The 24,721-nt window shown below is 58.5% G+C and overlaps 2 protein-coding genes across 6 annotated transcripts in view; both read right to left on the reverse strand.

The window, feature by feature from the left end:
- Positions 1-55: 55 nt before the first annotated feature.
- SREBF1 (sterol regulatory element binding transcription factor 1) lies at positions 56-10,605 on the reverse strand. Of its 2 annotated transcripts, none has more exons than XM_005523051.3 (19): positions 10,333-10,605; positions 6,698-7,078; positions 6,381-6,550; positions 6,170-6,310; positions 5,874-6,092; positions 5,674-5,788; positions 5,381-5,592; positions 4,725-4,929; positions 4,022-4,206; positions 3,671-3,932; positions 3,409-3,575; positions 3,157-3,325; positions 2,971-3,079; positions 2,789-2,898; positions 2,565-2,697; positions 2,234-2,396; positions 1,810-1,995; positions 1,621-1,732; positions 56-1,072 (listed from the first exon to the last, which is right to left on the reverse strand). In XM_005523051.3, the coding sequence occupies exons 1-19, from the start codon at positions 10,436-10,438 to the stop codon at positions 849-851; spliced, it is 3,369 nt and encodes a 1,122-aa protein (XP_005523108.1). In that variant the 5' UTR covers positions 10,439-10,605; the 3' UTR covers positions 56-848. The 2 variants fall into 2 exon arrangements, with proteins under 2 accessions (XP_005523108.1, XP_014107936.1); XM_014252461.2 differs by lacking the exon at positions 10,333-10,605 and adding an exon at positions 7,965-7,998.
- A 3,827-nt stretch (positions 10,606-14,432) lies between these two features.
- The window catches only part of TOM1L2 (target of myb1 like 2 membrane trafficking protein), a 57,051-nt gene continuing 46,762 nt past the window's right edge, over positions 14,433-24,721 (reverse strand). Inside the window, exons 14-16 of one of the 4 annotated variants that reach the window (XM_014252674.2) lie at positions 23,218-23,277; positions 20,692-20,728; positions 14,433-20,160 (exon numbers count right to left, since the gene is read on the reverse strand). In XM_014252674.2, coding sequence (XP_014108149.2) covers positions 20,012-20,160; positions 20,692-20,728; positions 23,218-23,277 — 246 coding nt within the window. In that variant the 3' untranslated portion in view covers positions 14,433-20,011. Of the gene's footprint in view, positions 20,161-20,691; positions 20,729-23,217; positions 23,278-23,301; positions 23,493-24,721 lie in introns of those variants that run through there. The other 3 variants (XM_005523052.3, XM_014252675.2, XM_088063801.1) reach the window with 3 other exon arrangements.

Genomic DNA, 24,721 nt, shown 5'->3' on the forward strand with positions numbered 1-24,721 from the left:
GGCCCCTTGCCCCCTACTTTTGGTGTCTGTCCCCCTCCAATCCAGCACACACCAGTATAAATAATCAGCTTTAATTGTCTGTACAAAACTCTCCGACTATGAAAATACCGTTTAAAAAGGGAAAAGGGGAGTGGGGGGAGGCGAGGGGAGGGGGGTCTATGTACAAGAGGGGGTGAAGCAAGGACACAGAGGCACCCACCAGCCCCCCAGGAGCCCCGTGCCACCCTGCCATCCCTTCTCCCAAAGCCTGCCCGTGCTCCGGGGTGGTGGCAGCTCTTAATGGGGGGGATCAGTGCTGGGGACGAGGGGCTGGGGTGGGTGTCCCCTCTTGCCTACCGTGGGCACGGCTGGGGAGGGGGCACTTCCCCGCTGCCATGGGGCCACGGCTCCAAAAGCGAGCCCCAAACCCAAACCCTGCAGCGGTGGGGCCGGGCAGAGACCCCAGGAGGGGCCCCCGCTGCGGGGTACAGGTGACAGCGGGGGGCTGCAGGTGGCACTGGGGGGGTTCGGGTGGCACCCGGGGGTCGCTGCCGCGCCTGCCGGTGCCCTGCAGTACCGCGACGGTGTCACTAGAGGTCCCCACGCCCCGTCCCCCACGCGGGCTGGGGACACGGACACGGTCCCCGGGGGGACGGGGAGCCCACCCGGGGTACCCCACGTGTGGCTGCCCCAGGCTGGGACCTCCACCCCGCACCCACGCCAGCTATCACCCCACCCCTCCCCACCCACCCCTTCACCTCCAAACCCGCTCCCTAACATCATCCTGCGGGGAAACTGAGGCACGGCCTCCCTCCGCCCCACATTCCGCACCCCCGGGGGTGGCCGGGGGCTGGCGGCCCCTTCCCCACCTATCCCGACGTGACGGTGGTGCCGCTGCCCAGCTTGATGATCATCTGCTGGCAGTCGTGCAGCGTCCGGCGGTCGCCCAGCTTGTCCAGCGTGCGGGCAGCCTCGGCCAGCATCCCCACGCGCTGGCCCGGGCCCGCCAGGAAGCTGGGAGGGAGGTAGCAGCAGGCCAGCAGCAGCGCCTCGGCGTGTTCCCGTGGCGTGGGGTGGCTTTCTGGCTCGCCAGCTGCGGGGGACAGAGCCGAGGTCAGCACCGAGGGTGCCCATGGAGATCGCTGAATAAATATTGGGGGGTTCGGCACGGAGATGGGGTTATTCGCCCACCCTGGAGCTGCTGACACCATCAGTGGAGGGGGTCACGTGTCCCAGCTCTTGGGGGTGCTGCAGGTGGGGTGTCCCACCTGATGACCCAAAATCTGTGGTGTCAGAGTGCTGCAGGTGGGAAAGGGGTGTTCCACTCTATGTCTCACCCCATATCCCACCATCCAAGGTTGGTGGGATGCTGTGGGTGCAGAATGGGGTTTCCCACTCTGTGTCCCACCACCCAAGCCTTGTGGGAGCTGCTCTAGGTGTGGACCAGGGTGCCCCACCCCATTTCCCATCCTCCAAGGTGGTGACAAAGTTATCCCACCCCATGTGCCACCACCCAACAGGCTGGGATGCTGTCGGTGCAGAGTGGTGTGTCCCACCCTTGTCCCACTACAAATCCAAGGCTGCTGGGGTGCTGCAGGTGAGGACTGAGGTGTCCCACCCCATCTCCCACCCCGTGCCCACCTGTTTTGCTGCCCTGCACCCCTCTCCTGCGCAGGCTGCGGTCCAGCAGCTGGTGGGTGCGCGTGGGGCTGGCCCGGGCCATCAGCCTGGCAGTGGCTTCGTGCAGGAACACCTGGATTGGGAGGAGCGGTGAGCACAGCCAGGTGCAGGGCACCAGGGGACCCAGCAGGTGACGGGTCGGGGGCTCACCCGGCGCATGGCGGGGCGCAGGGTCTGTGCCAGGCGCCGCAGGCTGCTGAGGTCCTGCTGGAAGCCGCGGAGCTCCAGGGCGGATGCCTGATAGAGGCAGCTGCGCTGCTGGCTGGCCCCCATCTGCTGCTGCCACAGGTTGGTGCGGGTGACCAGGAGCAGGTCACAGAGCAGGAGCTGGACCGCCTGCAGGGACAAGGGGATCGGGGTGAGCAGGGGTTCGGACAGACGGACGGGGGTGCCGAGGAGGTCGCTGCGGGCAGGCGCTGCTGTGCGGGACCCCCGCCGGGCTGCATGGCAGGGGCATTGCACTCCCAGTCTGACACATGCAATGCAACTACAATGCACCCCCGCGAGGGTCGGGGGCACCTCCCGCCAGGGCCGGGGGCTCGCGGCCACCTCGTCCCTCCCCAGCCCAGCTCACCTTGTCGATGGTGCCCTTGGAGGGGCTGCCCAGCTCTAGGCTCTCCCGCAGGCAGCTGCTGGCCTTCTCACAGTGGCTCAGGGTGGCCTGGCTCCCATCCTGTTTGCTCAGCAAGGCGCGGACAGCTCGGAAAGAGTGCAGGGCAGCACGGGGAAGTGGCTTCCTGTAAGGTGGAGGGGACAGGGTCACTGCAGACCCTTCGCTGTGCACGGCTGGGCCCTTCCTCAGCACACACCAGGTGCTCCAAATTCAGAGAGGCCGTGCCAGTGCAAGGGGGAGAGAAGACACGCAGTGAGGTGCCACCCCTGTCTCCGATGTCCCCAGCACTCACTCAGAGCTCTGCAGTGCCCGGGGCATGGTCTCCACCAGCGGGTAGAGGCGCTCAGCCCCCTCCTCATCTCCCTGCAGCCAGTGGATAACGATGCCGATGAAGGATGCCCACCACTTGGACACGGGGTCGGAGCCTGTGGGGTGGGAGGGACACAGGAGCAGGGTGTTTCCACTCCCATGGCCCTCCACATGAAGTGATCCCAATGGGGGACACGCCAGCCTCACCTGTGACAGCCGCCAAGCCAGAGGCGATGGAGGGCTTGGGGCCCGGTGTGCCACTGACATCTGAGCAGCCATTGAGCAGCTGGAGGTACTCAAGGGCATCGGAGAACCGCCTGTGGAAAGGGGCTGTGAGGGGGCTGGCCCCACACCAGGCAGGGGGAGAAGGTGCCCACCCCAGTACTCACCCCTCTCCCTGGGCAGTGGGGCGGCCGGGCTCAGGCATGGCCACGCAGCACAGCGCCTTCTCCAGGAGGTGCTCACGGAAGAGCTGGGTCACCTGTGCCAGCGGGTCCACTGCGGCACAGAGATGGGGTCAGCAGGTACACCACACCCCAAATCGGGGGGTGCAGGGTTTGGGAGCTTGGGGTCACCTGGGTTGCCAGCAGAGCTGTAGATGGTTTCCCTGGGAACACCCTTGACCGCCCAGTCCCCGTCAACAAAGAAGCGGTGGCCCAAGGGGTGGCAGAGCCACTGCATGGCAGGGGGCACGGCCCCGCCGTGGGACAGGGCCACACGCCGGGCGCTGCAGAGGAAGGGGCGCTGCGGGGAGAGCAGGGGGTCAGGAAGGACCTGAGACCCCAGTCCCAGGGGACACAGGGGACACCCCAGTGCACCACACTCACCGCCAGGAAGTGGAAGCAGCGGTGCAGGCTGGCCTTGATCCGCAGGGCCGCCGCCACGTAGATCTCGGCCAGCGCTGCCACAGAGATGGCGTCACCGGCGCACTCAGCCAGGTTGACAGCGCTCAGTGCCAGGTTGATGGCCAGCAGATGCCCCCCAGCCTGCTTCCCTACAGGAATGGGAACGGGAGGCTCAGGCATGGGGTCAGCTTGTGGGGACATGCAGGGCACAGGGCTCCTTTCCCTCAGCCCCACGGGGCCGTACCGGTGAGGTGGAGCTGGTGCAGGCGGTGATAAGCCATGGCAGCGTCGCGGGCACTCTGGCGGACGTGGGCAGCGGGCGGGGGGTCTGGGCGCAGCCCCCCAGCGCGGGCAGCCAGCCAGCGACCCACCCAGAGGCGCTGGAGCAGGTGGCGCAGCAGCGTCCAGAGCAGGCTGCAGGCCAGGTCCCCGTGGGAGGCTGGCAGCGGCCGCCCCAGCGCCCCGAGCGCCGTGCGCAGGTGCTGGGCCCCCTGCGCGAAGTCTCCCTGCGCCCCGGAGAGAGAGAGGGTCAGTGTGGCCAGGATAAGGGGACAGGGCAGGTGGGGCAGGGGATGGGGGGCATGGTGGGACGTACCCGGTCGAGGTCGAGGTCAGCCTGCCTGCGGTGCCGCCAGAAGAGGATGGAGGGCTCGGAGTGGGGGCGAGTGACGGGCTCCCCGCAGACGAAGAGCCGCACTACCGCACCCAGCACCAGCGCCGCGTTCAGCGCCCAGAAAGCCAACGTGGGCCACAGCCACTGCGTCCACCCCCATGGGTCCTCTGTGCAGGGATGGGGTCAGCAACACCCCACCAGTGCTGCCCTGTGCCCACCCCAGGGTCTCCATCCAGTGGCCTTCATCCCATGTCCACCAAAGAGCCTCCACCCAATCGTGTCCACCCCAACAGATTCCACCCCAATGGTCTCTGCCTCACACGCACCCCAGGATATCCATTCCACTGGCCTTCACCCTGTGCCCATCCCAGCAGCATCCACCCAATGGCCTCTGCCCCAATCGTCGCCCATCGCAGACCTACCCAGAGACCCTGATGGCCTTCACCTCATGTCTACCATGATCACCTCCCCTGCGATGGTCACCACTCTGACATCCCCCATCCCAACAGTCTTCACCTCGTGCTGACCCCAACAGCCTCGAGCCAGGTAGCTCTGACCAAACACCCACCCCAACATCCTGCACCACAATGGTCTTCAACAGCCCATGCCCACCCTGACAGCCTCCATCCCCCACCCATCCCAACAATCTCCGTCCCAATGTCCCCCAACCCACTGCAGAGCTTACCCAAAGTGCCAGACTCAGCCATGATGCTCCTGCCGGGACCAGCAGTGTCCTGGCTCCCCAGGGGGGCTGGGGAGCCAGAACCCTGGAGAAGGGAGGCCAGGGGGTTGAAGGAGAGGCAGAGGAAGACGAAGGTGCACAGGGCCATGCGGGAGCGGTCCAGCATTCCCTGGCTGCTGGGTGAGGGCAGCGGGCGCTCCTGCTTCACCTGCATGGGGAGAGCTGCTGTGAGCCTGTGACACGGGCATGGACGAGGGGTGGGGGGCACAGGCATGGGATATGGGGCATGGGATATAGGGCACGGCATCCAGAGCATGGGGTACACGGTGTGGAATACAGGGTGTGGTGGTGGGGGGCAGGCATGAGATATAGGCAGTGGGATACAGGGCATGGGGTCCAGGGCACGCTGGTGAGGCACAGGCTGGAATACAGGGGCACGGATTTCAGGCTGTGGGCATGGGGCACAGAGCACATTTTAGGGTAGAATAAAACTGCCTCCACACCCAGCCCCAAATCATGTTAGGAGCAGCCTGAGAACAAGACCAGGGCTCTCAGCTCTTTCCCCATCTGGTACACTTTGTTCTTGGCACCTCCGACACGAAGCAGGAGATCCCCTGCCCCACTCAGGGCAGGGGGATCCTCCCACAGCCCTCCCTCACCTTGCCATGGCCACAGAGGGGGCTGTCAGGCTCTGAGTCGCTGCTGTTGTTGCTGCTGCCACCGCTGAGGGAGAGTGGGCTGCTGTGGGACGGCGAGCCCACGTCTGAGGGCGGCGGTGTCAGCATCTCCATCACCTCCGCCTTCACCATCTCCATGGGCGCCTCTGCCTTGGCCCCCCGGCTGCAGTGGGTCCCTGGGTCCTTCGCAGGCTCTGCAGGAAGCAGAGTGAGCTGACGGCTGCTTGGGCGCACGGAGCTGAGCCCTCCACCCCAAGAGCTGCCCTTCCACTCACGGTTCTTCTGCATGGCCATCTTCAGGGCGAGGTTCTCCTGCTTCAGCTTCTGGTTGCTCTGCTGCAAGAAGCGGATGTACTCGATAGCCTTCCTCAGGATCGCCGACTTGTTGAGCTGCCAGTGGGCAGGGACGGTTCAGCCCAAATGCTGGGCAAAGCCCCCCATTACCCAGGCCTGCCCCACTGCCCCCTGCTCCCACCTTGGCCTCGGTGCCCACCACCAGGTCCTTGAGTTCCACGATCTTGTCGTTGATGGAGGAGCGGTAGCGCTTCTCGATGGCGTTGTGGGCCGTGCGCTTCTCGCCCCGGCTCTGCACCAGCGCCGGTTTCCCGCTGGGCACCAGCCGGTTGATGGGCAGCTTCTCCGCGTCCACCACCAGCGGCACCGTGGCCAGGATGGTCCCTCCGCTCACCAGCGCCTGCAGGGGTACAGGGTGGGGTCAGGGATGGTCCTGAAACATCTCCCCACCTTGCAGCTCTCGGTGCTGGCACCTACCGGCACCTGGAGCGGGGTTGCAGAGCCGCTGGCACTGGTGGCCAGGGAGGCGATGGTGGAAGTCTTGGCGCTGCTGGCGTCTGTCTTGACGGCCGTCAGCAGCAGGGAGTCAGCCTTGATGAAATGGGGCTGCAGGAGAACCTGAGGGGCAGTGGGGGTCAGCGGGGCCGTGGGGGTCAGCGGGACCCCCCACTCCCGGCCCTGGGCTTACCGGCACCGGCTGGATCTGTGGTGACACAGACTGGCTGCTGGGGGCGGCGGGGGCCAGGAGCTGCTGGGGTGCCACACTCTGCACGGGGCCGGGCAGTGTCACGGGCTGGCTGGGTTGTGGGGTGGGCAGGGGGCTGGGCAGGGTCTGCCCCGCACTCCCAGGCTGCACAGCTGGGCATGGAGCAGGGAACAGCGTTAAGAGAGCCCCTGGCACCAGCCAACCCCGCACAGCCCCATCCTGCAGGGAACACATCCCCCCTCCAGCGAGACCTCCACCCTGGGAGCCCCGCTCCACCCCCTGCACCCCCAAATCCTCACCAGAGAAGCTGTGCTGGTTCTGGTACCCCACCAAGGGCTGGGGAGTGAACGGGCTGGGGGACGCAGGGACGAAGCTGGGGGCCAGCATGACTCCGGGCTGGGGCTGGGGCTGGCTGCTGGGCACCACCGATGGCTCCTCCTTGACACCCAGGGGTGGCGCCGGCAGGAGCGGGGCCGGGGGTGGCGGGGTGAAGGTGGCCATCCCGGGGGGCCCCGTGTAGGCGCTGCCGGTGGGGGCGGCGGGGGGCGGCTTGCTGGGACCCAGGAAGGTGTTGAGGGTGCCCGGTGTGGAGGGGGACACGGCGCTGTCCGGGGCACTGAACTGTGAGTCGAACAACCCCGAGAAGTCATTGTCCGGCGTGTTGATCAGCTGCAGCATGTCTGTAAAACACCCCCCGTGCCGTCAGCTGCTGTCCCGCACCTCCCAAGGTGGGCCTGGGCTGGCCCCCTGCTGCCCTCCCCACAGTTTAGCATTTAGGAGGCAGATCCCCATAATCCAGAGGCAAAATTCCCCGAGAGCCCAAGAATCTGCTGTGCCTGGATCCTCTCAGCCTTCCACCCATCCTGAAATTGTGGGAACTGAGGCACCGTGCTCAAAACGGGGGTGCCAGGGCTTAGCCAAGAGCAGTCAGCGTTTTTCAGCTGGTCTGGGAGTGGCAGGGCACATCTCAGCGTGTCTCTGATATCGATGGAGGCTTTGCCAGCTCATTCGTTCATTCATTCATTTATTCTGTACTGGGAGCCCCAACAATCCCCAGATCAGCCCCTGTATCGAGGGGAGGGGGTGCTCAGACTGGGACAGGGGGGTGGCATCCCCGGGATGTGCCAGACCGCAGTGCCAGGTGTGTTTGACCACAACAGTCCTCAGGAAGGCAGCTGGGCAAGCACAGGGCTAAAACAGCCTGAGCGAGGGTCTGTCCCACTCAACGGGACTTGGGCGCCCTGGGGTGTCCCCACAGACACATCGGGGTCTCTGTGACACCTCCACTGAGGTGTCCTGGGACTCTCCCACCATGCAGAGGTGCTCCCATCCCGGGCGCATCCCAGGACCCCCCCACACTCCGCTGCCCCCAGGCTCACCCCACTGCACGCACAGACCCCGGGATACCCCCCAGGGCACCCCCCGCCCCGCACACACCCCCGGGATGTCCCCACCGAGCCACACGGGCCCCGGACACCGCCCTCCCCACAGGGTGCAGCGCTCCGAGAGGAACCATGACGGTGACCCCGGCAGGCGAGGAGGAGGCGGCTGGCGAGGCGGGGGTACCTTCAAAGGTGCACTCCATGCAGGTGGGAGTGGGCAGGTCCCCAGGAGGAGGCTGCAGCCCCCGCTCAGCCCCGTGCCCGGCAGCGAAGAGGCCCCGGGATATTTTAAAGCCATGTTCTCGCCTCCACCCCGGCGCCCTCCCCGCGCCAGGGCTGGAGCGCGGCCGGGGATGGGGTGATGCGACTCCGCCAATCGCCGCCTGCGCGCCCGCCGGCCGCCCCCGGCCAGCCCCCGGCGCCCAAGGTGAGCCCGGCACCGGGTTACTCTCGGGCACCCGCCGCAAGCCTCCCGCGGTTACTCGGGGTCACACTCCGCTAACCCCTCTGCCCGCCCCCATCGCCCCCCCAGCCCGCTGTGACCCCCCTCATTCATTGCCCAGGGGTCACCCCGCAACGATCGGGGTCTGCACGCAGCACTGGTACAGCCCAAAAAACACCCAGCCCTCGGCATCCTGCCCTGGGCAGGTGGGTGTCCTTCCGGGGGGCTCCCAGCCCCCCCCTTACACTCAAGAGACGCCCCCCGCCCCACGCCAAGGCTGCTCCGTGGTGCAGAGCAAAGTCTGGGGTGGCAGAGAGGGGGTGCTCCCTCCTGTTGCCCAGCCTGGGGGTGGGCACGGCTGTCCCATCCTCCTGGCACCTTCCAGGTGTTTCTATCGTGCAGCACCCGCTGTCACCCACGCCATCAGCAGGACATGGGCACCCACCAGTGCCACCTCCTCCCCCGTGGGAACGTGTGGGGCAGACCCACTCATCTGTGGGTCCTGGCAGGTCCCAGCAGGCTCAGGGCACCCACATCTCTGGTCCGACATCACCCTAGGGTTGGGACAGGGATGAGGGACAAGCCGTGGCCAGCCAGGGACCAGTGACAAACCCACTTTGGGCAGCTGTGGGGTACGAGGTGGCCCGATTGGCTGTGATACAAGGAGCACGGCAAAACCCCACAGCGGGAAAACCTCATCCCATACGGCACCACTCAGCCCTGGCATAGCTCCTGCTTCCCTGCCCACGCCAAAACGTCGCCAAGAAAAGCAGGTGGCACCTGGATCTGCTTTGATCCACCCTGACTGCCACCGGGACGAACCTGCAGACCTGGGATGGCATCTCCACCCCAGATCTTGGAAGGGAGACCACCACGGACCACACAGTGGGGCAGGTCTTGGAAGGTTGAAGTCCCGTGCCCGCCTTGCCGCGTGTTCCACCGGCTGTGCGGGATGGCGTGGATAGACAGAGCTGGTGGAGCATGTGGCAAAGGGGGTGCGGGGCTTGCCGAGAGCTGGGACCCCCAATTTTTTGAGATCCCAGATTTTTGGGATCCCCGGTTTTTTGCTAAAGCCTTGGAAACACTGAACTCGGGACACGTGGTGCTCTATGGTGGTGGGAAGCGGGTCCCCTTGAGGAATGTGTCCCACTGGGAAGTGGGTTTCCTCCGGGAATGGGTGCCCTTGGAGCATCCCCATCTCACGGAGCCCAGAGTGGCGGGGAGGGGAGTGGTGCCAGCCCCGGGGCTGGAGCAGAACCTCCCCATCTCACCACATCCCGCTTGGATGGGCTGGGAGAACCCGGGCGGCCTGGAGGGAACGACCGAGAGTAACCCCGCCGGTGACGTCACCGAGGGGCGGGGCCACCGGCGACACGATGCTGTGACCGGGAACGGGGGGGGATCGTCGGGGCTGTCCCGGCAGCGGCACCTCCAGCCCGGGGGTCCCGGTGTCCTGTGCTCCCCCACCCCGAGCCCCCCGCTATGGACCGGCCCCGGTAACGGAGCCAGAGCGGTTCTGCACCGACTCCGCGCTCCAGCAGCTCGGTGACCCTCCTCCCCACGCCGGGCCCGCCACCGAGCCCGGTCCGCCGGCCGTGCACCGAGTCCTGGCTGTGCACCGATCTCGCTGGCCCGGCCAAATGCCGGTACCAAGTTCCCTGACCGTGCACCGAGCCTGGAACCCCCGGCCACGGCCATGCACCGAGCGCGCCCGACCATTCACCGAGCCCCGGTTATACCCCCAGCCCGGTACCGGCCGCGCACCGAGACCCGGTTATGCCTCCAACCCGGTCCTGGCCTTGCACCGAGCCTGGTTACACGCCAGCCCGGTCCCGGTTGTGCTCCAAGCCCCGGTACACCCAGCCATGTCCCGACCATGCTCCGAGAGCCGGGAGCGCCCCGTGCCCAGCCCCCGGCCGTGCACCGAGCCTGCTTTTCCCCCAGCCCGGTCCCGCCCGTGCCACAGCCCGGTCCCGGTCATGTACCGATCCCCAGGACTGCACCGAGCCCAGAGCCCCGCCGTGCACCGAGCCCCGGTTACACCCCCAGCTCGGTCCCGGTCATGCCGCAAGCCCCGGCCGTGTCCCGTCCCGTCCCCGCCGGGACGCACCGTCGATGTCGCTGAGCAGGGCCGTGTCGATGTCGCTGGCCCCGGAGAGGCCGAGGGAAGGTGCCAGCCCCTCCAGGGCCGCGTCGTCGAAGGCGAGAGCGCTCATCCCGGCGGCTCCGGTGGCTCCCGTGGCTCTCGGCGGCTCCGGTGGCTCCGGTAGCTCGGGCGGTTCTAGGGGTGGCGGGGCCGGCCGCCCGCCATGGCCGCGCTGGCCCGGGCACAGGCACCACGGGGACGAGCCGCCAAGTTGCTCCCGCGAACCGTGCCCGGAGCTGCCACCGGGAGGGGGGGATGGACGGAGGCGGGTCCGCCGCCGCGTCCCGCCCCGCGCCGCCTCCCCGCACCGCCCCGCCGCACCGGGACTGCCGGAGACACCGAGCGGGGACCCTCGGGGTCACCGGGCAGGGACGCCGCGGCACCGGGCAGGGACCCCACGACACCGGGCAGGGACACCGCGGCACCGGGCAGGGACACCGCGGCACCGGGCAGGGACACCGCGGCACCGGGCAGGGAGCTGGTGCAGCAGGAGCTGGGCAGGGAGAAGCGCAGGCTGCAATCCCTGAGCAGGACACGGTCCTGTGGGGATGTCACCGACCTCTGGGGACGTCACCAACCCCTGGGGATGTCACTAACCCCAGGGGATGGGCACCGAGCCCTGCGAACAGACACTGAGCCCAGGAAAATGTCATCGATCCCTGGGGTTGTCACTGAGCCCCTGGGGACGTTTTTCACCCCTGGGGACAGGCACCAAACCCTAAGGACAGGCACCAAAGCCCTGGGCTGGGCTCTCAACACCTGGGCTGGGCACTGAGCCCCCCGAGTCCCAGACGGGGCATGCAGGGAGCAGGAGGCAGGGCCGGTGTGGGCAGGTGGTGGCCCCGGCTGCACAGACCTCTGCACCTCGTGGAGGCCACGTGCCAGGGCGAGGTTGGGCCACTGGACCAGCCCTCTCAAGGGCCCCGGGCCTTCCCTGTCCCAGTTCCAGTGCTCAGAGCACGTCCCACCTGTGCTGCCCGCCCACGGCATGGCCTGGCATGGGAGAAGCTTTCACTCCCCTGCTTAGGGACACACCAACTCTGCCCTGTGAGCCTCAGCTGAGCCCATGCACCCTCCTGGGGGCCATCAGCTGTGGGATCCAGGAAAAATGCTGGTGCCTTTGGGATCAGTGCTGTGGCTGCTGCCCAAGCGTGGCAGGTCTCAGTGTGAGAGTTTTGTGCCAGGAAAATGCTGTGCCCTGTGCACTGCAGAGCTCCATGGTCTGTCTTGCTGCTGGGATTCATTTAGGACAAGAAAATGTGCTGCAACATCAGCTCTCTGGAAGTTTGCCCTCTCCTCTTCTGTGCCACCAAGCACAATCTGAGGCTGCCTGGGAATTCATTTAACCTGACTGCACCTTAGAAACTTCTCTTTGGTCTCACTGGCTCCCACACAGAGGCACAGCGGGCACCCCTGTGTGATACAAGATCCTCTGCGTGGCACAGAGCACCCCAGGGCTCACTGGGGACCACACAGAGCTGGGCAGCAGAGCTGGGGGTGCAGAGCCCTGCTTGTCCCCTTTGCACCCTCACCCCACTCCAGCCTTTTCAATCTGGGGACATTGACCTGTGTCCGAGCTGGGGACGAGCCCAGGGAATCCTGGCTCAGCTCTGTGCCAGCAGCTGGGGCAGCGTCACCCACACATGGGGCACCATCAGCAGCTCAGACATCCCTCACCCTCAGCAAACATCACTGAGGGAGCACTGATCACACGCTCGGGAGTTCCATGACCTGCCATGGGACGTGCAGGGGACCGTGTGCTTCCCCCCCGTTTTTATTGGGGTCACTGGGGAGAAGCCAGGCTCTGTGCTGGTGGTGTTTCCCTTTCCTTGGTGCAGTCCGTGTGCTGTGGGAGGAGAGGGCAGGTTTCCAGGGCTGGGGAGATGGATGTGCCCTGGCCCCCCATGGATTTAGAGCAGCCTTGTGCAAGCACAGGGGTCACAGACCTTTAATAACCCATGCAAGATCCGGGGCACAGCCTTCCCTGAGGGATATAGAGGGGCAAAACCACACAAACACAGGAGGGGGAAAATCACACATAAACGTGGAAAGGAGAAATAACACACGCCAACACAGCTTAATTTTTGCACAAACTGAGTGCGAAGCTAGATTTTTTCAAGCCCCTTCCCCGATCCCGATCCAGAGGCTCCGAGGACGCCGGGAGCCCACCCGTGATGCTGCTCCGGGGTCGGGAGGACACAGCAGCATCCTCTCCGCACTGGGGAAGGCCGAAGCTGTTGCGGGCGATGGATTCCACGCGGGGTGGGGCTCCCGGGGGTGCGCTGGGTTGCGGAGCAGGGAAAACCCCGCCCGTAGGACCAGGGCCACGCAGCCAATAAGCGCGGCAGCCCTGAGTGGAGTGATTCTACATCACGGCTCGGGGCCCGCGATTACATCATGTCAGTCCTGCGGGGATGGAGGACGGGCCACGTGGTCGCTCCGGAGTCGCGGAGACGTTTTCCTGAGAGCAGGCTGGGAGGAAACCGCAGGATGAGACAGAAAACAAACCGGCCCCGGGATGGTTGGGCTCTGGCAACCGAGCCGGCCGGGCAGGCTGGTGCGGCTCCGCGGGGCTCAGGCTGCGGAGCATCTCCCCGGCGGCTCCGGGCCGTGCCTGAAAGCGGCAGCCCCAGAACGGAGCATCCCCCGTCCTGCTGGCCCCTCGCTCAGCCAGCTGGGCTCTCCCAGAGCGAGCCCCCGGGTGTTTTCCACTTGCCGGCACACCTCAGCCCTGCGCTGGAAGCAGCGTGTCGTGCTCCGTGCCCAGCCTCTGGCATCCTGCCTGCCCCGGGGGTTGTTTTGCTCTGGCAGAGCGCGGCGTTAATCATTAATTTCTGTCGCAAACACATTTAAAAGCCTCTTCTCTCCTTCACTGCCTGTAACTCGGCTGCCAACTGTCCCTTCCTGAGCCACAGCTTGGGGAGGCGCAGCCAAGTTTGGTGGCACTCCAGTGCAGCCCCCGCTGCAGGTTTATTTACCCTCGGGTGAAATGGTGAAAGGTAAACGCACCTGTGGTCATTTCCCATTTGCACTGGCATCCAAAGCTGCTGCCCAATGCCAGAAAGCAGCGACACTCAGCTTGCCCGGGGCTGTGCCCACATGGGGCTCCTGCCGTGCTGTGTGCCCGGGCTTGGCAGCCCACGGTGGAGGGCAGTGATGTGTGGAAGCCCCCAGCCCACGCTGGGAGTTTGCACGGTCGCTGTGGGAGCAGGTTGGAGGAAGAGAATCCCATCAGGGTTCACAAACCTGGGGAAGCCGTGCTTAGTTTGGGGAGTTGGATCACCAGCGGCTGGAGAGGCACACGTGGGAAAAGCAAGTCCCCATGTGTTTGTCTTGCTCTTACACTCTTCCCTTTGCACCCACTCTGGCCCTTGATGGAGGCACAATTTGGGGTTAGAGGGATCTTTCCCTCATGAGTGTAACCGTGGGGCTGCAGAGGACAGTGTGGTGAAGCCCCTGGAAGGAGCAGCCCCTTGTTCCCACATCCCCCATTCCCACAGTCCCTGCTCCCACAGCCCCCATTCCCACATCCCCCACTCCCACAGTCCCTGCTCCCAAATCTCCCACATCCCCTGCTCCCACAGCCCCTCCTGCACAGCGCTGGACATTTCTGATCCGGTGCTTTTTGTGTGATTCTGCCCTGTCAGGGCAGTAGCAGCTCCACACCTTTCCCAACAGATCCAGGCCAGGATCCTCCCTGAATGTATCCGACATTGAGCCAGGCACATGATCCGTGTGAGGTAAGCAAGCTGGGGCAGAGCTGTTTAATGCCAATATGTGACTACAGGGAGGGGAAACCCATCTTCCCAGCTATTCCACACCCCCCTTTCCCCAGATTTGAACAACCAGGGTGGATCTCCATGTGCAGAACAGAGGGCACCATTCTGCCAGACTGGTTCAGTTTTGGCCAGTGCCACTTCTCCAGGGTTCCTAAGCTGGTGCTCTTCCTTCTCTGCCCATCAAACCCACCATCGTAATGGGGATGTCAGAACAAATTCCTGGCTGATGAGTCAGGAAAGTGGCCCTTGGATGGGCTGGGAACATCACACATCACTTTCTAGGTCACCAGGGTGGTGATCCACAGTTGCTCTCCAAGGACTATCGGTGGTGGGCAGTGTCCCACCGAGCACCCAGGTTGTCACCACCGTGTCTGCCTGATGCCACCCTCAAAAGATGTGCCAGAATTTGGTGGGACACAAATTTAGCAGCACTGGCAACACAGCACAGAGGACAGCACGAGCCATGCAAAGACACAAAGAGCAACTGCTGGGGACAAGCCTTCTCCCAGTGGGAATAGCCAGGTTCTGTCTCCTGGAGGAGACCAGCTTTGACATCTGGTGGGTACCCAAGGGCTGCACATGTCACCTGTGCTCACTCATTCCCTGTGCTCAGGCCGGGCAGTGGAGCCAAGCGAGTCCCCAGCTGAGAGACAGATGATAGCACCCCCAGCTCACACTGATAGTGAATTTATTGGAATATCTCACATGCAGGAACCAAGGAGATGATTTCTGGAGCAAGTTAAACAATGGCAGATTAATACAGTTGTCTTGTCCTTAACGGAAACACTCTACTTGAATACAGCGATGTTTTAGTGTTGGGTTTCTCTGCTTTTTGTGTATTTTGTTTCTCTTTACATAGTTGATCTCTTTAAACAGTTATGTCCCTTTTCTCCCCCTACCCCATTCCCAAACAAAAAAATATCCAGTATCTTCAGTAAATAAATATTATCCACTTTTATCTGGAAAGCCTACAGCTGTAATATACAGAGAAGCTATTACACAGGTTACGTTTGTAGGGTTAACAACAGCTCATAGGAACATGTAGGGAATGAGGAGCTCGTACTCATAAAAACACGGAGCAGGGTGGGAATTTTGGAGTAGTGGATTTGCCATGGGCTAAAGAGAACCAGCAGCAGAGCTCGGTGCTGCTCAGTGCCAGCTGGCTTTTGGTGATACACAGCCTCACCTCTCTCCAGGTGAGGAGGAGGTGTGCAGAACCTGGGCTGGGAGCAGGCAGGCACAGCCTGCTCCGGAGGCTGCGGTTTGGGATGGATGGGTGGAAGGTGCTGTGTGGGCATCTCGCCACCTTGGCTGGTGGGAGCCCACAGCAGCGGAAGGGTTACCTCCAACACAGCTCTAAATCCACTCACTGCTTCACTAATTCCATAAAAATAACTGTTCTGAGCTGTTTTTTTCCAGGGGAGGCTCCGCAAGGCTTGTGGTCAGCCCTGAGGAGGTAAACAATGACGGAGCTGGATGGGGATGGACAGGGATGGAGATAGCACAAGCAGTTCCCACTCCAGGGCTCCCAGCACCCACAGGAGACTCAACAACTCACCAGATGAAACAGAGTGCTGGAAATCCACCTTGTTTGCTCTCCTGGGCTGCACATCCTGTCCCTGTAGGGGATATCAGGAGAGCAGGGAACAGAGGAGCAGGGTCAGGCTGTGCTGGCTGGGAGCTCCTGCATGGAGGGACCATCACCCCTGCCCTGGGCCTGAAACCACGGCCTGGATCTGTTCTTCCACCACTGGAGGGAAACATCTCGCCACCACAGCCAGCTCCCAGCCCTCCATGTCAAAGTGGAAACAGCCAGTGTATCCCATCAAAAAATGCTGGATGAAGTCAAACAAACAAATAAAAAAATCCTTCAGCTTGGAGGTGCAAGACCAGCCCTGGGGATGACAGAGCTGGTTTGATCAGCACATCCCAGAGATGGAGGCTGTGATAATCAGAAGGGAAAAGGTATGTTGGAGGCTACGTGAGGGTCCCAGTATGGACCAGTTTCAGCGTTTACACTGTTCCCTTTAAGAGACACCGTGCTACGTTTTTATGAGCAGTTCTCCTATGAGCCTTACCTACACCCTAAACACCCTAAATGTTTGTACAGCACATTGTTATCTATTACACCTGTCAAAGATGCAGCTGAAATCTACACAGAACAATTAAAAAAACCAAAACAAAACCCAAAGGATATATTTAAATAGAAACCATTGATTCCTTACATCTCAGCACATGAAGAGTTAACGTAAGAGGTTAAAAAACACACTGGAAAGAAAATATATAGACAAAATAAATATTTTAACCTAGAATAGGGCACGATTAGAACTTACAAAGGACCCCGAGAATAATTTAGTGTCGTTGAATGTCAAGCTGTGATTCCTAAGATGCCTAGAAAGCGCTGGGATGTTATTTCTTATGGAAAGTGGATCAGGCTGCAGCTCCATCCCTGTTCTCGCAGGAGCCACGCGAGTCCTCTGCCCACTTGCACAGAGGAAGCACTTAAGAGTGAAAGCGAGGAAGGATAAATTGAGAAATTGGTCTCCTGAAGTGGAAAGCCCCTTCCCTTTCCCTCAAACAGTTCCCACTGCTCTGGTTTTCAGCAGACCACAAGAGGACAGGGAAGATGAGAGATCCTGATACAGGACATTTGGGAAGCTCTAGCGTAGCTCTTGTATTTGTTAAAGAAGGTTTGGGCTAAACCACCTGTTCTGCCACACGCTGTTCCCTTTGGTGCTTCCAGCCCTGAGAGACAAGTGTGGTGGATCTGGGCTCCAAATCCATCCCAGGTCTTTCCAAAAGTACGTTTCCTCCCAAGGAAGGCATCTCCTGGGAGCTGCCCTACTTCCAGCAAAGCCACCACTTGTGCTGGTGGCACCTGCCACTCCCTGCAAGCAGTGCCACGGCTTTCCAGAGGATAATGCACAGTGTCAGCAGGGACCCCCACAGCCTGGGGCTGCACACACCAAAAGAGCCCCCTGAGCTCTGCCAACACACACTCTGTATTTTCCCCCAGCCCCAGCCTTCTCATTCCACCTCTTTTCCTCCCAGCTGGAGAGAGCAACCACTGACAGCTCTGCAGAATCTTCCAGATAGGGTCCAGATTCTCCCTAACGCAACACCTTGGAGGTTGCAGGACAAGTTTAATGTGACAGAAAAAAGCCTTAAAAAGCACACTCCCCCAGCACCTTTCGGCTGAGGGGTGGGGGATGAAGGGCCAGCACAGCTGCAGCAGTGGGACACTGCAGGGGCTTGGTGACGGTGACATCCGTGCCACTCTGCACCATCTGACAGTGTCCCCATGCCTGAGCAATGCGATTATCTCCTCTGGCTTGGCAGGGAAGCTGGATTAACATGCTTAGAATCACCTGATGTGGCCATTTACAGGGTCAATGTGTTTCAAGGATTTAGAAGAGAAAATTCACACTTTTAACACTCACATAGCTTTCTGCATTGACAGGAATACCAGCAATTCATTCTGTGCTGGCAAAACTGCTCAGGCGATCACCGGACACCATCTGAAATCAAAGCAGCGTTGCCACAGAAGTTTCCTCAGGTTTCTGGGAACTGGTGGCCACATCTGACGTGTTGCAGCAAGCTGGCAGTGCCAATCCCTGAGCATTAGGCTCACCTTGTGTTGAGCAGTGGGGGCAGTGGGTGAGAGCAGGAGGGTGCAATGCAGCTCAGGCAGACTGTTCCATTAGCCATGGAGAAGATGGAATTGGAGAAAGCCTCTGCAGACCCACACAGAAGGGCTTCAACTGGAGAGAGGGCCAGCAAGTGGGGAGAAAAGCTTGATCCTCAAGTTATCTCCATCTTTAAACTGGTTTCCCCTGTCCATTTGTAAGCCGTGCTACACAGAACAGTGATGAGGTGTCACATCAGCGCAGAGGGGTGGCAGGACAGCCTTGCCTGGGCCCAGCTACATATGGAGGGATCCTGGAAGAGGCTACAGGCAGGGCAGGACAGATGAGACGATGAGCAGGGAGAACACAGAGTGAAACCTGACCTGGGACGGCCTGGAAATCCTGCACCAAACAATGTTTCCCTTCAAAGATTAATGTGTCCGCTGTCAAAGTCCATCAGCGCTGCAATCAGGCATTTGGTAACAGGCTTTGTGTGTCACAACGTCCCAAAGGGGGTGGTCCTCAGAGAGAATGGTGTGGGCTGATAAAATGCTATGCTCAGATAAAAGCTTCTATCACTTGGCCTAGAACAACTTTCAAGAGAGCTTGACACACATCAGCATCCTGGGAAGCTCAGACATGTCAGGTCAGAAGGAGGTTGCCTAAGCCAAGGAGCACCCTGAGGAAGAGGGGCCGGAGCCTGCTGCCTGCACGGGTGTTTAGCTGATAAAGTACCTCTCTGTCAGGATGGGAGATTCTCCTGCCATGCACTGCTCAGCTCTCTCTTTGATCCTGCCATCCTGCACCACTGGCTTCCTCCCAAGGAACACGCTGGGGGATGCGGCGATGGCTGGAGCTGCCTGCTCCAGCTCTGCCTGTCAGCTCAGCAAGGCAGGCACACATGCTGGAATCCCTTCTGGCAGCCCCAGAGGAGCAGGAATCCTGGCCATGCCTCTGGCAAGCAAGGGAATATGCTTGTTTGCACCGAGACTGCAGCCCCGTAGGAGCCGGGAGCTAATGAAGGGCAGAGGGATCAAAGGACATTCCAGAAATTACAAATAGCACGGTCACAATCATTTCAACACTTTCTCAGGCCTAAAACTGAAAGGAAATGAGGAGTTTCACCTCCAGCACTGGCTGGCAGGGCTAATCCCTCCATGGTAACCATCTCCCTCAGCATTCCATACAAACCTCTGAGGTTTGCCTCTTTTCCTCGTCCCTACCCCCAAGAATCAGTGTGTCTATCCTACCAGGCATGGCAGGGAATCCAGGAAGCTCAGTTCACACCCAATCCATGAGCAAGTCCCATCCATCTGCATGGGTGTTTACACCAAATGCAGAGCTCTACAGTCACCAAAGAAGGAATCTAAGGTAAGGAGAAAATAACTGAGCTATTTTAAAAGGCAAACACACCAGGAAAATTCCTGTGTGAGAATGGTCTCCCAAAGAGCAAGGTGCTTCCTGTGCCATTGTTACAGCAGCCATTTAGCCCAGCATTTTCCATCCTTATCAACTGCCAGAGCTACTGGACATGGCCAACAGACTGCTTCAAATTAGAGCAAGCCCAGATAAAACACAAGGCAAAAAATACCCTGTGAGATTTAGAAATGAAACGCCACAGAAAGTGGGGAAAAGCGACCACCATATGGTACCAGGAGATGTGTGAGTGGGAGAGTAAAGGATTTTAACTTGTGAAGCACATGTTGAAAGGGGAACAGTTGTTCCTTGCTGTCGAATCCAACACGAAAGCCAATACATTAACATTTTATCTAAAAATAAAGACACACTCCTCCTGAACATTCCAGCTCAGTCAATTACATGCTGATTGACAGAGCCGTCTACTTGGCAGGACCTGCCTACAGAAGAGGATGATCCCTACATAAATTGAAGGGCAAGGCTGCTCTCTTCCCCCTGGGCTTTTGTTTCAGCCCAGTGTGACGTACTCGTGCATTCTGAAGGGGTTTTCAGCATCAAGAGCTGGTTTTGTGCAGCTGGGACAGGAAGGAGGGGATTAAGCGAGTGCTGGAGAATCGTGGTCTGGCAGGAATAGTGTTGGATTTAAATAGAAAGAGTCAGCTTGTGGGGGTGGATCACTTGGGGAGGGAGGGAAGGAGAAGCAAACTATGGAATGGGGGGGACAGGAGTCGTCGTTAGCCAAGGACTGTGGGAGGACAGAGTGGCCGTGCGGCGACATTCGCCGGCGGAGCACAGGGGCGGGAGAGCGGCTCCGCGCCGCCTTCACAGTGCAAAGAGGGCATCCTCCGAGCGCTCCTGCTTTTTCCTGCTGGAAGGATTTGTCGGAGGAGTGGGGGCTTCCAGGGGAGGGGATGGCAGATTGGGAACCATCTCCGCCGCTTTGGCTCGCTCTTCTAAAAATTTGTCAAACTCTGCAATGCAAAAACAGAAGGAAGACGGGTAAGAACGGGGGCCGTGGGTTTGGCCCCAGGGAAAGAGGTTGGCAGGGGCTGAAATTCCAGGGCCTGGCATCCTGTCGGGCTGTGTTTGCAGGCACAAATACTGGTACAGCCTGACTTCCTCAGGAAAGGGTACAGCCGTCCTTGGAGACACCCGAGCTCAGGCAGCAGCTGGAATCAAACCCACACTATGCCACTGGCTGTGACAGAACCAGGGAAACATCATTCCAAAGGGCTGAGCAGCTCGGGGACACATTCCTGCTGGCACAAACACAGAGCACAGCCAAGGAAGATGGCAGGGAAGCACTTACAGCCAGGAGGGCTCCCCACACCATAAATATGAACCTTTTGCTGTGAAATGCTCTCCTCCCGCCTTTCTGAGCATGGAAGCATTTGCTGGGGAACATCAGGCTGGGAGAAGGGAGCATCTCAGCAGGGATCAGAGCAAATTCCATCTGAGCACTAACCTGAGAATGGCTCATAGCCATGGGCATCTCTGCTTACCTTCACTCGTCACTCCTTCTTCCAGTTCGGTGCCTTTCTGCAATAGGAACAAAAAGGCACGTGAGCACAGGCCGTGTTTCCCCTCCCTGTCATCCCCTCCACCTTTAATACAACTGGACAGTTTCCACCACTTGTTTCCACATATTAACCACTGGAGCAGGGCGACCTGGGGAAATCACACGGCTCTCACGTCGGGAGGCCAGTGGGGACTGACATTTCACTGCGCTGCAGAGCAGGAGGGTGAGCACTCAGGTGCTTCTGAAGATTGCTGGTGGATAGCTAAGCTTTCCCTGTTGGATCTCAATGTCAGTCCAGTGCTGTTTCCTCTTCAGACAGTAATTCTGGTCCAAATCTGAGCTGTGTGAGTCATACACACACTGTACCAGATGGCATGTTTTCTGTCACACCATCCTTAAAAAAGTCAGGACTGTGGTTTGCATTGTGTCTTCAAGTAAAATGCATTTTTAGCTGACAAAGGACATGTGCAAAATTGTTTGGGTCAACATTCCTCCTGTGAGAGTTTGTTTTAGGTTTCATACAAAAATATAGCAGCTTTCCTGTGTCCATGCTGTACAAAGACAAGACCAGGGTGAACTGGGTGAAGGATACTGACAGCAGTTAATGTTTGTCCATCAGAATCAAAGGCTGGGAATGCCACAGGGTCACTGCATTTCCATCAGTTTGTGCAATTCAATGTGCACTTCAAATAAGGAAATTAAAAGTCCAGGGAAAGGCGTCCTTGTCAATCTAGCAGGATGTTTAAGATGGGTAAAAATACTGGTTGAAAACCTCATGTTGAAACTGCTTTGAAAACGTAAAGTATTTGTCTATACTTGGCTTCTCTAGCAGGAGTGGGAAGATACTGACTGGCCTCACATTTTAGAGCCTGAGCATATCCTGGCTTCCTGCTGCACTGAGGTTTCCAAAGGTTCACATAGCAGCCCCTTCACAAGCAGAGTTGTGTCCAGTGGACCCCAAAGAGGGTAAGGAAATAACAACTATCTAACCTTCAACTTCCTCGCCTGGGAAATAGAGAATTTAAATCAGCTGTTAACAGAACAAGGAGGAGGGGAGCCAGAGTGAAAAACAAAAATCCAGTCCAAATTTTCACAGGCATCTCTCTGCTGCACCCACATAGGGTTGGAATGGGGACCCAGGGACATCCCCAGGCTTGCTCAGGCATTTCCAGGACACTTCTCTGCTTTGTTCCTTTTGAGCAAGTCTGTGCTGGGGATGACAGATGCACAGAGCTACCTCCATATCTCTCCATCAGATCTTCTCTCCCTCTAAACTAATTTAAATAGCAAAGGCAAAAGTTTATTGGTTAAGCAGAGTGGACATGCTACATTTACTGTATTTTTTTAACAAAATGAGGCCAGTTTGTAATTAAATTTGGAAGTGACTCCTGTACCGAGGCCTGACAAACCTACCTGCAGCTGGAACCCAGTGACATTTCAGAGACAGCCAGTCAGTCTGCCAAAATCAAACACTGAACCTGGAATGTGTTTAAGCACTTCAGGCACCTCTGGAGAATTTTCCTCCTTGCAGTAAAGCCAGCTCCTCCAGTGCCAGAGCACAGGGCTGACGTGCCAGAGGGTGCCTGCAGCTCTGCTTCCAGCTGAATCCCACAGCTCCCAGCTGGGAGCTGAGCAGGCAGCAGCAAAGGGCTGGGGGACACCCTAAGGGAATTGGGAGTTTCCTGTCTGAAGCTGGAAGAATGGAGATGATCCTTGGGGATATGGTGAGCACAGGTTCAGTTCACTAAAACCATGTTTAAAAGAACAGTGTGAGCACAACCCACCACCCACCCCCCAAAATGCACTTGGCTGATTTGAGTCATGCTTACATTGAAAAAAATCAAAACAGAATAAATGTGTAATAGCTGTATCCTGCTTAAACCAAATGTGTGTTGGGACAGCAAAACAAACTCCAGGGTGAAGGCAAAGCTACTTTTAGTTCTGCTTTCTGTTTGTTTGTTTAATAATTACCAGACAATAACCATTTAGGAGAAAGTTATAAACACTGAAGAGAGATTGTTATAAATTTTTATAATTACTATTATGAAACATGTCAAGATTGCTTGCCAGTTTAACAAAGACATCTTGATTTGAAAGGAATCTAAGCCCTGATCCAGCATCTCTTAAAAGCATGCCTCAACACAAGCATGAACTTAGATCCTGTCTAAATAATGCAGCTTTAAACATGGACTTTAAGTCTGGTGCAGAAAAATTCAGCCCATATTTAATGCTTCCCTATTTGAGGATCAGAATCCCACGTTTTCTGGAACACACACTATTCTGTGACGTTCACATGGAAAAGGGAAAATAAAACAGCTCAGAAAAAAAGTGTTTTGGTTGAATTGCTGAACATGACTCTGATTCCTCCTGCTTATATATTCCCTTCAAAGGGAACCAAACTCTCTGCTTGGGAAGTTTCACTGCTTCCCGCTATGAGAAGTACCAGGAACTCAGCAATGCATTGAAAGTTACCCGTGCAAGTGAAAAATGAAAATATAAAGAGTCTCACCAAGTCGGTACTGAGCCACTCCTCAATGTCATCCATGACAGAGGACTGTGCAACAGGGATCTAGGGAGTGCAGCGAGAGAACAGCAAGGCAGGCAAAAACCAAAACACATCCACAATCATGGCCACAGAGCGATGGAAAACGCCAGAAATAAGATTAAAAACAAAACAAAAACAAAGATGTAAGATGTGCTGGAAAAAAAAAAAAAAAGGCAACAAAATATAAATGGCATTTCAAATAAAGAAACAACTTGGAAAGGAAATTGTGAACAACAAGGCTAAAAAAAACAAGAGAAAGATTATGGGGAATGACGTGACTGGATGCCAGCGTAAGATGAGTAACTTCTCGACCACGTATTAAAACCATCAAGATGGACTGATGATTCTAATCTTGATCGTGAAATGCTTTTAAGGGTAGAATACTGGATATCAGTTAGGTTTTGAAATGTTAAATTTACACCTTTTGTTTTTTTAAAATGGGTATTAGCCACAGTGAAAGGTTAGAGAAAAGAGGGGCTCACAGTCCTCAGGCAACACTCCTATGAAAACAATTTGGTTTTCCCTGCAGGTGGAGAAGTCAGAGCTCAGGGTACAGTCATGCTTCCTCCCAGATCCTCCTCCCACCACACCATCGAGCCCTGGCAAGCCTTGGCACAAGGGTTTAAAGCAAAACTTTCACAGCTCCCAGTTCCTGCTCCTCTGCCAAGGGTGACCCTCGGCAGCAGAGCCCAACGTGTATCAGTGCAAAGTGCAGAGTCTCAAAGGTGAGGGAGGAGGAAAAGGATGGGGCAGAGGAGGAGAGCACAGCCCCAGAGCTGCAGCAGGGCTCTCCAGAGCAGGTCAGGCTCCAGGGATAGTTTAACACTCAGGCATGGAAGGTTTGCCTCTGCCCCTGCAGGGGAACTGGTCACGATACCGGTGTGATTGCAACAGGCAGTGCAGAGGCAGCTGAAGGGCAGAGATTTCACACAGTGCTAAGGGTAACTGGGTCAGCAAAGGGAAATTACTGACTATTAGGTGTAGAATTTCCTGACTTAACTACACTGCTTAAATACAACAGAGGCCTGCTGAGGTAAACAGGAAAACACCACAATAGATCTAATAAGGACAACCTGAAAAATAGTTGGAAAACAATGTTAGACATGCGAGTTCCAGGCCAGGGCAGTGGGGCTGGCAGGGAGGAGACCAGGCACTCTTAGAGGGACTCTCCTAGACAGAAAAGGTGTCAGGGGTTCTCCACAGCTTTGCCTGAAGTCTCTCACAGGAATCACCTGCCCTGGAAGTGATAAAAATCCCTGTGGATGTGGTGCTTCAGGACATGGCTCAGTTGTGGCCTTGGCAGTGGTGGGTTAATGGTTGGACTTGATGGTCCTGGAGGTCTTTTCCAACCTTAATGACTCTGTGATTCAATAAGAAGAGCTGGAAGAGGCTCTGCAGATGCATTTCCTGGGAGGTGTAGTTTTCTCAGGCACTTCTAGCAGAGGAAGATGGACAGATGCTGGATCAC

This window comes from Pseudopodoces humilis, chromosome 18 (genome assembly GCF_049639895.1).
Source record: "Pseudopodoces humilis isolate 2021_Gansu_Grassland_sample_001 chromosome 18, ASM4963989v1, whole genome shotgun sequence".
Lineage (NCBI taxonomy): Eukaryota > Metazoa > Chordata > Aves > Passeriformes > Paridae > Pseudopodoces > Pseudopodoces humilis.